Source organism: Eulemur rufifrons, chromosome 16 (assembly GCF_041146395.1).
Source record: "Eulemur rufifrons isolate Redbay chromosome 16, OSU_ERuf_1, whole genome shotgun sequence".
Taxonomy (NCBI): Eukaryota; Metazoa; Chordata; class Mammalia; order Primates; family Lemuridae; genus Eulemur; species Eulemur rufifrons.
In genome coordinates, this window is record NC_090998.1 from 90420441 (window position 1) to 90432756 (window position 12316).

General features: G+C 63.4%; 2 protein-coding genes across 2 annotated transcripts in view; one reads left to right on the forward strand and one right to left on the reverse strand.

Moving 5' to 3' along the window:
* SREBF2 (sterol regulatory element binding transcription factor 2) overlaps positions 1–3474 on the forward strand; it is a 60545-nt gene extending 57071 nt beyond the window's left edge. The window contains exons 18-19 of the mRNA XM_069490623.1: positions 1195–1306; positions 1656–3474. Of these exons, the coding sequence (XP_069346724.1) occupies positions 1195–1306; positions 1656–1876 (333 nt within the window). The 3' untranslated portion in view covers positions 1877–3474. The remainder of the gene's footprint in view (positions 1–1194; positions 1307–1655) is intronic.
* Positions 3475–6263: 2789 nt separating this feature from the next.
* SHISA8 (shisa family member 8) lies at positions 6264–11054 on the reverse strand. The gene is made up of 4 exons (XM_069490364.1): positions 10101–11054; positions 7673–7806; positions 6908–7051; positions 6264–6829 (listed from the first exon to the last, which is right to left on the reverse strand). Exons 1-4 carry the CDS (start codon positions 10628–10630, stop codon positions 6450–6452), a joined length of 1188 nt encoding a protein of 395 aa, XP_069346465.1. The 5' UTR covers positions 10631–11054; the 3' UTR covers positions 6264–6449.
* Positions 11055–12316: the final 1262 nt, after the last annotated feature.

The window sequence follows — 12316 nt, forward strand, 5'->3', positions numbered from 1 at the left end:
TTAAAAGAGTACATAAAAATCTTCAGATAACCACTCCTTGCTGTGGAAGAGAGGAAGTGTGCCCCCAGGTTGGGGCAGTACCCCTATCTCATGGAACCCAACCTGGCTAGCCCTCTGGTCTGCTCTCAAACACCATTGCATCCTGCCTCTCCCTGCCGGGAACTCTTCAGTGGCTCCCTGGTGCCTACTGGGGTGGGGGTTCATCTGGCAGCACCAGAGACTCTCCCCGAGGACTCAGATATTAAGACATAAAAGAGCTTGAGATTTTAAGAAATGAGAGACCTGGGCCCTGCCCTCCACCTCCCAGTGGTTCTTTTTTTTTTTTTTTTTTTTTTTTTGAGACAGAGTCTCGCTTTGTTGCCCGGGCTAGAGTGAGTACCGTGGCATCAGCTTAGCTCACAGCAACCTCAGACTCCTGGGCTTAAGCGATCCTACTGCCTCAGCCTCCCGGGTAGCTGGGACTACAGGCATGCGCCACCATGCCCGGCTAATTTTTTCTATATATATTTTAGTTGGCCAGATAATTTCTTTCTATTTTTAGTAGAGACGGGGTCTCGCTCTTGCTCAGGCTGGTCTCGAACTCCTGACCTTGAGCGATCCACCCGCCTCGGCCTCCCAGAGTGCTAGGATTACAGGCGTGAGCCACCGCGCCCGGCCCCAGTGGTTCTTATTACCTAAGAGCTGCAGACTCTGACCTGCAAACTGCTGGACTCTGTTCCTTTCTGAAGAAACGGAAGGAAACAAGGCACCGACCCTCTCTGGTGCCGGCCCAGCCATCCCTCACCTCTCTGTCCCCCTGTCCTGTCCTTTTGTCAAACTGGAAACAGCCTCCAGGGCCTTGAGGCTTCACCAGGCTGCTTGTCTTCCAGCCCAGAGGGTGCGGCAGGGCTCTCCTTGTCGCAGTGTGGGAAAGAGGGCCCTTTGCCTTTCCCACCTCTGTCTTCCTTCCCTCCCGTCCCTGCCAGTGGCCTGTGCTTTGTTCCCCATTCCTGCTGCTCATCCAGGTCTCTGGTGTGGCTCAGGGTCACAGTAGGGGACAACAGAGGCTGCTTTCCTGGGGTGAGCAAGGTAGGGTGATGGGGAGAGGAGGGGCACCAACATGTGGCAATGAGGTGGCTCAGGGAGAGGCACCCACTGGGGCGTATACAGGCGAGAACTTGGGGCTTGACTGAGATCTCCCTTGCGCCTCTCCAGGTGTTCCTACATGAAGCCACCGTGCGCCTAATGGCGGGAGCCAGCCCCACCCGCACCCACCAGCTGCTGGAGCACAGTCTGCGGCGGCGCACGGCTCAGAGCGCCAAGCACGGTGAGGGCCCCGCCCAGTACTGCAGGGAGCACTTGAGCACACCTCTGCCTCCCTGACAATGAGAGAAGCCTGAGGCTGGCTTTGGTGGCTTGTGGGCATGGCGTGGGCCTTAGTTGCGGGGCACCCAGCTGTGAGCCCGGAGGGAGGGCTGGGGGTGGGCCCTGGAGCCAGACAGCAGACTAGCGGGATGCCTCCAAGTTCACCTCCCCTGTGCACTAGAGAGGGCCGCAGAGCCCACCTCCCAGGATGGGTGTGGGGGTTAAATGAAGGAGTCTGGGTCATGCCTGCAGAACAGCACCAGCCTCGTCTTGGGCTCTCGGTTCCAACACGTATCTCATCCTTCCCACAGGAGAGGTGGATGCCTGGCCTGGCCAGCGAGAGCGGGCCACCGCCATCCTGCTGGCCTGCCGCCACCTTCCCCTCTCTTTCCTGTCCTCCCCTGGCCAGCGGGCTGTGCTGCTGGCCGAGGCCGCCCGCACCCTGGAGAAGGTGGGCGACCGGCGCTCCTGCAACGACTGCCAGCAGATGATTGTCAAGCTGGGTGGCGGCACCGCCATTGCCGCCTCCTGACCACCAGGCTCAGCCCACTGCCCTCCACCTCTGTCTGTCGCTCTCCCCCAGGATCCTCCCTCAAGAGCTGTGGGGACAAAGCCTTGTCTTCCGAGCTGTCACCTGCCAAGGCTTTTGGACCACTTACTTCAGGCCAGCGGGCCCCTGGGCGGAGTCCCTTAGAGCTGCTATCACTAGATGCCCGTGGTCTGGGGCCTGGTGGGGCTGAGAGCAGAGACAGCAGGGCAGGAATTGGGGTCCCCCTGACCGGAGAGCAGAGGGGGCTCCCAAGCTGTCCAGCCCCTGCCTCCAGCCCTCCTGAGTTTCTCTCTCCCTGAACGTCTCTCGCCTTTTCGCTTCCTCATTTTTTTATCAGGCTTTCTGGGGACGTGGGGCTCTGGGCGCTAGAGAGCGATTTGCCCTCGGGGCTGTGCCCGGTGTGCCCTTCCTTCTTTTTATACGAATGTTTTTATACCAGCGCTTGGGTTTGCTGCATCACGGGCTACGCTGCCGCAGCGCCTTCCCTCCCTGCCCGGGTCTGCGTCCCTCCCCTGCGCCTCACGAAGCCAGTCGTTGTTCTCTCTCAGTTAGGCAGGATGGCCAGGGAAGGAGGGGAGCCTGGCCCAGGGAGGTGGGTGGGAGGCAGGGGACAGGCCTGGGGACAGATGAAATAATGTCGGCATTATTTTTTAATTTTTTAAAAAATAAATGGTATCTTATTTAATTGTCCTGTTCCTTCCCACTCCCCTACTTCCTAGGCGGGCAGCCCCAGCTCGGGGTAGGTCCGGGGCAGTGAGAGATGAAGCCACCCCTTGGGACTGGGGCCCGGGGCCTTCCGCGTGGTTTCTTGGTTCCCTCCTACCTCTCCCCCAGCTCTTACCTCTGTGGTACAGACTGTCCCTGACTTACCATGGTTCAACTTATAATTTTAAGACTTTATGATGGATGGGTTTATCGGGGTATTAAATGCATTTTCGACTTACGATATTTTCCATTTATGATGCATTTATCAGGATGTAACATTGTAATTCAAGGAGCATCTATATATTTTTATCCCTAACCCTTGACCTGAAAATAAGCCAGGGTGGCAGAGACCAGCCCTCAACCCTTCCCAGCGACAAGCCCTTTTCAGAGTGGGCACTGGGAATGAGGTCCCTGTCTTGGGAGTCCTAGGAGAAAAAAGTGGTCCCACTTTTTTGGATCCCTTGGCGTGGTGCCTACCCGAGGCTGTTTCTTCCCAGGCCCCCTGAGACTGAGACCCTGTGCTTCTCATCCCCTCAGGCTGGGTGGAGCAAGGGGGGGATGGGAGCCCCAGTGCTGACTGGGGGTGCACACAGCAGAGGCCCCGATGCAGAGTGCATGCTGGGTTGGGTCGGCCTTGCCCTGGGCCTGCCCTGGGGTGTGCTCGGACCCCACCTGTCCTGCTTTCTTTTTCCTGCCCCTCCCCTGCTCACTGTAATTTATGGACCCACCCAGCCCACGTGTCTTGTGTATATACTGTGCCTTTTCTTGTTATTGTTGAGGGTGGGAAGGGGTGGTTTTTCACTGAAAAGGGGGATACACCTATGGATTCCTTAATGTTGAATCATTCACCATGTCCCAGGACATAGGTTATTCAATAAACAGATTGGTACCACCCAGCGCAAGGTGTGTGAGGGTCTGTAGTGTGCCTGCTATGGTGACCAGCCACGTGGCCGTGTGACTTGGCCTGCAATACGCCAGGGGCTGAGCCCGCCCCTCCCTCTCGCTGCTGACCAGGCCCCTGGCTTCAGTCTAACGGGCCTTCTTTACTCACCAGTGTGCCTGGCCCGTGCTGCTGGTGGTGGTGGTGGTTCTGGGGTCAGAGGTTGCTGTATCCAGGTTCCAACTTATTCCTTGGACGAGATGCTGGTGGCTTGACTGACAGCAACAATTCTTTGAGATTCAGAGTGCTAAATCGCTCCCCTACCAGGTGGGCCACTCCTTAGTTTCCCCTTCCCTGAAGGCAGTGACCCCCTGAGGAGGCTCCTTGGCCCACAAGTCAGATCCAAGTACAGGAACTGGATTTCCCAGCAGGGTCACCTTGGGTGGGACCTGGCCTCTCAGCCTCCATTCCCCCATGTGCAGAATGGGGAAGCTGATCCCTGCCTTGGACTGCAGTCCCCGCTGGCTGGGTTTAAGGGACAGGGCACACAGTGCCGGTTTACAGTGCCTTGGGGAGGTGGTGAGGGGCCAGGCTTGGCTTAAGACATGGGCAGGGGGGGTAGGAGGGGAGACCACAAGGTTGGAACGGGAGCCTTGGGCCTTGTCACAGGTGGAGTCGGGAGTGCCACATGGGTGGCAATGAGCCTGAGACTGACGCGCACAGTCCCTGGCCCAGCCCTACCCACCTGGCTGAGGAACAGTCCTTAAGCTCTGAGCCACATCCTTCTCTGAAGGGCAGTCCCAGTGTAACAGGGAAGGGCCTGGGGTGGGGGGCGGACAGCAAAACTATTTTGTCTCTTTTAAGCTTCCCCCACTCTTTTTAGGACCTGAAGCCTGGCCTGCATCCCTGAGGCAGGTTAAGTCTTTTGTTAAAAGATAAACTGAGCCAACCTAGGCTGACACCAGTCCCCCAGGTGGGCGTAGGTGGGGCTTTGTCTTTGGCTAAAACGGGAGATTAGAATAGTTACCCACACTAGAACTGAGGGCCCCTCCCTTTAATAGCTCTGTATTTCTGCTAAGGGTCAGGAAATTTGGATTTGGGGACAAGAAGGTCTACCGTTTTTCCTCCTTTGCCAGCAAAGTAATAAACTTCTCTTTCCTTCTCCTTGAACCGCTTGTTCTCATTCTGATGTGGCCTTGAGAACAAGTGCTGAGTTTTCCGTAACAGCAGGCCACACTGTTCCAAGGACCAGAGCAGCCTGGAGGGGCCCAGCTATAGCTGGTCCTGTCCACAGTCACAACATCAGCTTTTCAATGACAGCCACTGCCATGGCCTTAGCCTGGCTCCAGGGGGATGGAGAATGAGCAGAGGGGTGTTGCCCACCTCCGGCACAGCCCAGCCAGGGCCTGCGTCACTCAGGGTAGGTGGCCGTGGGCGGCCGATGTGCCCAGGAACCCTGATCCTTTTGTGAGTCTCTGCAGGCTCTGTGACTCAGCACCCATCTCCTCCCCGGGCTCTACGCAGCTGTGGGAGAGGGCCAGGGGCACATGCCACCCCCAGCAGCTGAGACTGTGAGCTCTCTCCCCACAAGCCTTGGGGGCCCTCACTGCGGGCAGGACCATGGGCTCTGGGCTATGTCCTGGGGCTATGTCCTGGGGCTGGCTACGAGGCCTTGGTTTCCTTAATGGCTTAAGGGACAGGAAGGTAGACCCTCCACAGGTGAGGAGCTAACCAGGCCTAGTGGGTGTGGGGGCCTCAGAGCAGCACAGCCAGGAGGAAAAAGGTCCCAGACTTCACATCCTGGGGGCAGCCCCCGACCCAGACTGCACCTGCCTGCCATTCACCCAAATTCTCTGTAACACTGGAGGGCCCTAACTTGTGAGACAGCTGGGTGACCTTGGGCAAGTTACTTAGGTCTCAAAACCTGAATTTCCTCATCTGTAAAGACGCCCCCATGGGGCTTTTGTGAGGATTAAATAAGAAAAGGCAACAGGTGGCCATTGTTATTAAAACACTATACCACACCTAGGGTACTCAGGAGGGAAACAGACCTAACTGGGTGGCTTTGTTGAGGTCACACACCTCCACTGGCCATAGCCCAGCCCCCCCCCCCCCAGTCTCCCCCAACAGTTCCTGGCACAGAGGGACTCCGTGGAAGTTGCACAAATGCTGCTGGCAATGCCCTGGCCACAGCCAGGTACCAGGAGCCCTCCCTGCAGGAAGGGCACACTGGCAGTGCCAAGCGTGTGTGGCGGGGCACCCAGAGGGGCACTGCCAGCTCCTGCTCCAGCATCCGCACCCTCTTTCCCTCCAAGCAGCTCCTGGGAGGAGGCTCCCGCATCCTGGGCACCAGATGTCCACACTGCCCACAACCATTAGGGGGGTGGCCCTGGGCCAATCCGGCCAAGCAGCCTGCAGGCCAGGGGCCGGCCCACAGCCAGACTGTCAGTGAGGATCAGGTTCTGCCAACTCAAGCTGTAGAGTGGGTGACCGGCTGGAGGGTCACCTCCAGCAGAGGGCGTGGACCCCTAGGAGGCCTCAGGCCCAGCCGCCCTCTCCCTGTGCCTGGATGAGAAGATGGTTGAAGCGTAACTGTTGGCTGTCCCCTGGCACCCACTAGTGTGGGCATTCAGCCTGGCAGGCAACCCTGGCCACCCGCCCCAGCCACCTCTCGCTGGCTCCCAGCACCTTTGCCCGGAGCAGTCCTGCGCGCTGGCACATGCTGTGCCCTCTGCCTGCACCGCCGTCTGTCCAGTCAATGACCAATGCCGCCATCCGTCCCTCTTGCAGCCAAGCTGGGGCTCCTTTATTCTCAGGGGGAGGAACCACAGAACAGGGTTTATTTACACCAGGAACCCGGGCCCTGCAGGCTCCAAGGCCCCCCGTCCAGTTGGTGCAGAAGGAAGAGCTGGCCCCCTCTTCCCCTGCCCTCGGGCCCCGGGCCGTGCCTCGGGAGGACGGCGCTCCGCTTCACACCGTGACCTCAGCTTTGCTGTTGGTGCTCAGGTGCCGGGACCCGCGGCCCGCGCTGCCGTAAAGGCTGGGGGGCTGCGGGCCGAAGGCCTCGGGCAGCTTCTCCACGCTGAACTGTCGCCGGGGCACGTGGCCGGGCTGCTGGGGCGCCGGGGACGCCTGCGCCACCGAGTGGCCACGGGGGACGGGCCGGGCCGGGCGACCGGCCGTCCAGGCCGCGTAGTGACCCGACGCGGCAGGACCGGCGGGGGGCGCGTAGCCGGGCGGGGCCCAGGGGCAGGCGTCCAGCAGCGCGGGCAGGTCCTCGGGCGGCTGCGGGACCCGCGGGACCGGCTCGGGGGCGGGGAAACGCTGATAGAAGTCCCGCGGGGCAGCCTCTGCGGGGACGGGGATGGGGTCAGGCTCTGGGCGCCCCACGCGCCGCGGTCGGAGCGCGGACACCCGGGCGCACTCACCTGCGGCCTTGAGCGCGGCGGCCTTGACCGTGGCATACTTGGCGTAGTCGGGCTGCAGCGTCCTGCCGCCGCCCTGCAGCCGGGGGACGCGCGGGGGCCCCGGGGTGGCCGACCCCAGGGGCGCGTTGTTGAGGCGTTTCTTGTCTGGAGGGCAGGAGGGGTCATTGGCCCGCCGGCCACTGACCCCGCCACTCCACCCGCGCCAGCACCTCCCGCAGCCGTCTCCCGGGGCAGCCCAGCGCGACCTTGGGCCGGCTGTTGGCGCCTGTCCTCAGGGCAGAACCTCCCCGCCTGGAGCAGGGCCGGCTCCCAATACCGACCCGAGGCAGCCTGCCCTGAGGGTGCGACCTGGTGAACGGCTCCACAGCCGCTCGGCTTGAGCCAGGCGCTGAGTCCCACGACCTGCTCCCGCCGAGATGGGGGGACGTCTGAGGAACAGACCCAGCTGGGAAAGCGGGGGCTGCCAAGCGCTGCCTCCCGAGCCAGAGACGGAGGAGGCGGCTCCAGAGCCCGGGGTGCTGAGCCAGAGGGCAGGACCACAGGCCTGGCCAGCAGAACCCGTGTCTGGGACCTCCTCACAAATCACAGCCCCTGAGACTCAGGGTGGCAGGACCCGTGGGACAGAGGGGAGGGCCCCTCACACACCCACAGAGCAAGCAGCTCATTTCTGTTCGGGGGAAACAGCTCAGAGCCTCCCCTGCCCAGCCCTGAGCACGAGCCTGCCCACCTCCGCTGTGGGTCAACAATGCACCACCCCCTGCTCACCTGTGCTGTTGTGGGGCGAGCCCTGGGGGAGGCCATCCCCCATCTGCACCTGGACTCCGCTACCCAGGGGTGGGCCCAGAGGTGGAGGCAGGGGTTCCGGGGGGCCTGGCTGCTTCAGAAGTTCTGTCAGTGTCCTGTGGGGACAGAGTGGTGAGGGGTGGCCCCCTCAGCCTATCAAAGGCCAGCCCCAGCCACGGCCATGATGGTCTCCCGTGTGACCCTGGGCAGTTCTTTCCATCTCTCTGGCCTCCTTTCTCTCATCACAGACCTCACGCATCTAGCTTCCCTCCCAGGCACGACCTGTCGGGCTCACCTGTGGTCCCAAAAATGCCACATCCCAGAGCAGGCCAGGAAACTCTACTGGGGTCACATGTAACCAGGGCCACCTTATTTTCCAGAGGCCCCCTTCCCTCCCCTTCCTGCAGCCCACTCTCAAGAGCCTCCCCAGTACGGCCTCCTCTCCCGACACAGCCCTGCCCCTGACACCCTTTCCTCCATCTCCTCCCATAAACTCCTATGGTTCGTCAAGCCCCACGGAGTCCCCTCTTCCCCACTGCCCACCCAACCCCCTCCTGCAGCAGGGCTTCCGCTGGGTGCAGGGACATAGCTGCCAGCACAAGCATGGCGGACAGATTGGGGCGGGGATGGGGGGAGGCAGGCAGGAGATCCCTGGTGGCAGCCCAGCACCCGAAGGCTGTGTGACCTTGGGCAGCTGCCTCCCTGGGTACCCAGGACACCCAGCCCCCACCCAGCTGTGATAATGTGACAATGTCTATTAAGCCCAGCTGCTTTCAGCATCCAGAACCCATGATTTTCTCCTACTCGGCCTGACCCTCCTTCTGGGGCTGGGGCCTCAAATGGCTGATTCAGGGTCTGAAAGTGTCCTGGTACCTGCCTGAGCTGACGCTCCTGCCCTGCCCACTCCCCAGTGGCTCACCTCTGTGGTCTCATCTCTGGACAAGCACCACCAGCCCAGCTCTCCCAAACACGGGTGACCATCATGCCCCCGGCCTGTGCACAAACTCTCTAGGGGCTCCCTCCAAACCCTCTGAGAAGCCTTCCCTGGCCATCAGCCCCAACATGACAGAATTAAGTGTGAGACCTAGGGGGAGGGCAGGGGTTCAGAAGACACCCACACATGAGCCCAAGCCCTAGAGCCCAGAAAGGGGCAGGGACCGGCCCAGGCCACCCAGTGCATCAGGGGTGGGCTCGGCTCTTCCTGAAGCATCACCAAACCTGCTTCCCCATCCCATGTGGACCAGGAGGTCTCCAGGTGAACGTGTCAGCTGGCCTGCCCCAGCCACCTCCTACATTTAGTGACCCTCAGTTCCCACTGCCCACCCTGGTCAAGAACATATCCAGGCTTCCCCGCTGCTACCCTCGGCCAGCATGAGGGACCCAAAAATCGGAAGGCCCAGCCCCTGCCCCTGCAGCATCCAGGACCCAGGCCAAGAGGCTCGGCGGCATGGAGGCAGGCAGTGGCCGAGGGCGGAGGCTAGGTGGTCTGGGGGGTGAGGGGTGCTGCAGTGCCAAGGAAGCCCTCATGCCTGCCCCTGGGGCCCACATCTGGCCCACCAGGCTGTGGGGCTTTCTCTCTATTGTCACTTCTAAGTACAAGCCTGTCACCTGTGGTGTCAGCAGCCCACATGCCCAAAGGGTGCTGGGACCTGGAGGATGAAGAGGGCACAGGCCCCAGGATGTGGGAATTGCTGGGGCATGTGAGTGCATGAGTGTGGCAGATAGGTGGGAGTCCAGGTCTGGACACGTAGAATCCTAGAGTCCCCATTCCAGCTGAGGAAGGAGACCTGGGTCCTATAGACCCCATTTCACACCAGGCTCAGAATGCAGTTAGCACCTGTCCTGGACTCAGCAGCGCTGGACACTGTTCCCTACGCAGAGGGAGACCCTGACCTGCGTCTGGGGCTATGGAGTGGGCATTAGGGGAGGCCCTCCGGAACCCAGGGAAGGAAGGTCAGGCCTGAGTCACAGCTCTGGGGTCACCGGAGAGAAGGCAGGGAGGGGAGCGGAGAGAGCCCAGAGAGCCAAGTGCCCCTTCCCTGCTCTCCACCCAAGACACCAAATACTACATCAGCGCTGTCCCCTGCCTGGCCAGCGTGGGCCCCTCCCCTAGCGCCAACCTCGTGCTCTCTGCCCTAGGCTAACCAGCCCTCCCTGTGAGGGGAGGCTGGAGCCGCCCAGCGCCCAGCACAGACCAGAAGGTCAAGGGGAGTCAGGGCAGTATCCGGTGTCTGCCCCGTCAAGTGGGGGTTAGGGGGAGACAGGGAGGAAAGACCAGGAGAAAGGGCCTGCTGAGAGAACCAGGGCTTTAAGCGGGGCGGGAAGGATGGAGGGGCGCAGCGGGGCGCCCACCGGGCAGAGAGAGCGTCGGGGCGCCCAAGCAGGGGTCTGGGCACGGCGGCGCGCTCACCTGGTCACCGTGCGCCGCGCTCGCGGGCTGTGCGCCCTCTCCAGGCCCAGACGCGCCCCGATGCCGGCCAGCACCAGCAGCGCAGCGACGCCACACACCGCGTAGACGGCCGTGTGGCTGCGCTCGCGGCCCGGGTCCCGGGGCGCGGCGGCGTCGCGGGCGCGGGCGGGCGGCCGGCCGGTCTGCACCCAGGCCGGCGTGTCGTAGTTGGAGCAGCGACTCTGGTCGAGGCGCCGCGGCCCGTCGTGGCAGCAGAAGCGGTAGCCGCACGTGCCGCAGCAGAAGCTGTAGGCGCCTGAGCTGCAGTTGAAGGGCGGGTCCCACTGGCCCATCACGTCGTAGTAGCCGCGGCAGCGGTCGCCCCCGGCCGGGGCTGCGGTGCCGGGTGCCGCGGGCCCCTGCGCCTCGGGGGCCCCCGCTCGGCCCGACGGCGGCCGCGCCAGCAGCAGCGCCAGCCGGAGTGCGAGCGCCAGCCGGAGCCCGGGCGGACGGTGGCCCCCGCGCAGCCCCCGCTCTTCGGCCCCCGCCATTCGGCCGGCGCCTCCTGCTACTGCGCCCCGCGCATGGCCCCGCGCCGCGGCTCCCTCCGGCCCGGCTCCTCCGCGCCCTCAGGGATGGCGCCGGCCCCGCCGCCCGGGCGCTGGCTCCCTGCGGACGCCTCCCGGGCCGGCCGTCGGCCTCCTCTGGGACCGCAGCCCCGGGTGCGCTCGGTCCGGAGCTCGGGAGGCCGCCCCTCCGGTGGGCGCGTCCTCCGCCGGGGCTCACCTCGGACCCGGGCCGGCCGGTCCGCGCCCGGGCTGCCCCCAGGGCTGGGCGGCGGGTCGTGGTCCGCGCGCGGTTCCCGCTTCTCCCGGCCGGGAGGTGTGCGGGTCCTGGGCCTAGCGGGGGCGGCGCCGGGGCCGCTGGCCGCCCGACTCCGCTGCCTCCCGCCGCCCGCTCCGTGCTGCCCGCGCTGCGGCTCCGGCTCCGGCTCCGGCTCGGGCGCGGGCTCGGCGCGGGCTCGGCGGGCGGGGGAGGGAGCGCGGGAAAGAGGGCGGGCGGCGGGAGGCAGAGCCGGGGGAGGAGCGCGGCCGCCGCCAGGGGCGGGAGGGGGCGCGGAGGGCGCGCGCAGCCGGGCGCCCCACCTGGGACCCTCTCCGAAGCCCTCCCCAAAACAGTCCTGGGAACGGGGCACCTGCTTAAGGCTCCCGGGACTGTTACCTGGGACATGGGGCCGCGCCTGAAGCGTCTCTGTTTTACAGGTGCGGCGACCGACCGTGGCGCGGAGGTCAAAGCTGCCCGGAAGAGCCCCGGGACGGTCAGTGCCCCGCTCGGGTCTCCTTCCCGTCCCTGTTGTCCATCCTGGTCATGACGTGAGGCGGGCCCCCTCCCCTCTCGGCGCCTCAATTTCCGCACCTGTCAAATGGGAAGGAACAGCCCCGGCCCTGCTGCTGCACAGGGCAGGGGTCCCCGCGCCGCCCGGGGCGCAGGGTTTACCCCAGGGCGTGAGCCTCGGTTCCAGAACCTCCCGAACGCCCGGCCGGGGGCCCGGATATCCCCGCGGGGATGGGCACGGCCCTCCCGAGATCTGCTCCCCTCCCCAGGTGTGACGCAGAGGAGACCCGGCTAGCCGGGCCCACCCGCCCCCCGCGGACCCAGCGGTCCTTCCACAATCTGAGCGAAGGCGGCCCTGGCCCTGGCCCGCAGCACGGCTCAGTCACGTTTTCGGAGCTGAGTTTAATTAGAGAATGTGACGGCGCCGCGGCTTCTTGCCTCAGTTTCTCATTTTAACATCAAAACTCTTTCTGGAGGGCAGATTCATAATCCGCCCCCTCCAGGAGGCAGGGGTCAGTGTGGAACTTCTCATGGCCAGACGGGAACACCAGGAGGGAAAGGGCTGGCGCCCAGCTCACCCCGTGCCCGGCTCAGCTCAGGCCTCCCTCAGCACTGGAAGGGAGGGAGGGAGGAAACGCCTCTAGTCTCTCACTTCTGTCAGGGGAAGAACTGGAGCTCCCTGGGGTCCTTCCTGCTCCCCTTCATGTCCCCTCCTTCCCCGTCACTCAGCGGCTGGGATCAGCTTATCCAAGTGGAGGAGGTGAGGGAGGAAGGAGAAGGATTTACATTTTAAGGAGGATCAAGTCCTGTCCCAACATGAGGGGCTGACAGGCCAATTTCAGGAATTAGGGGGCCAAGACAGGAGGAGGGGGTGACCTCTCAACAATGCCCTCCCCCCTCAG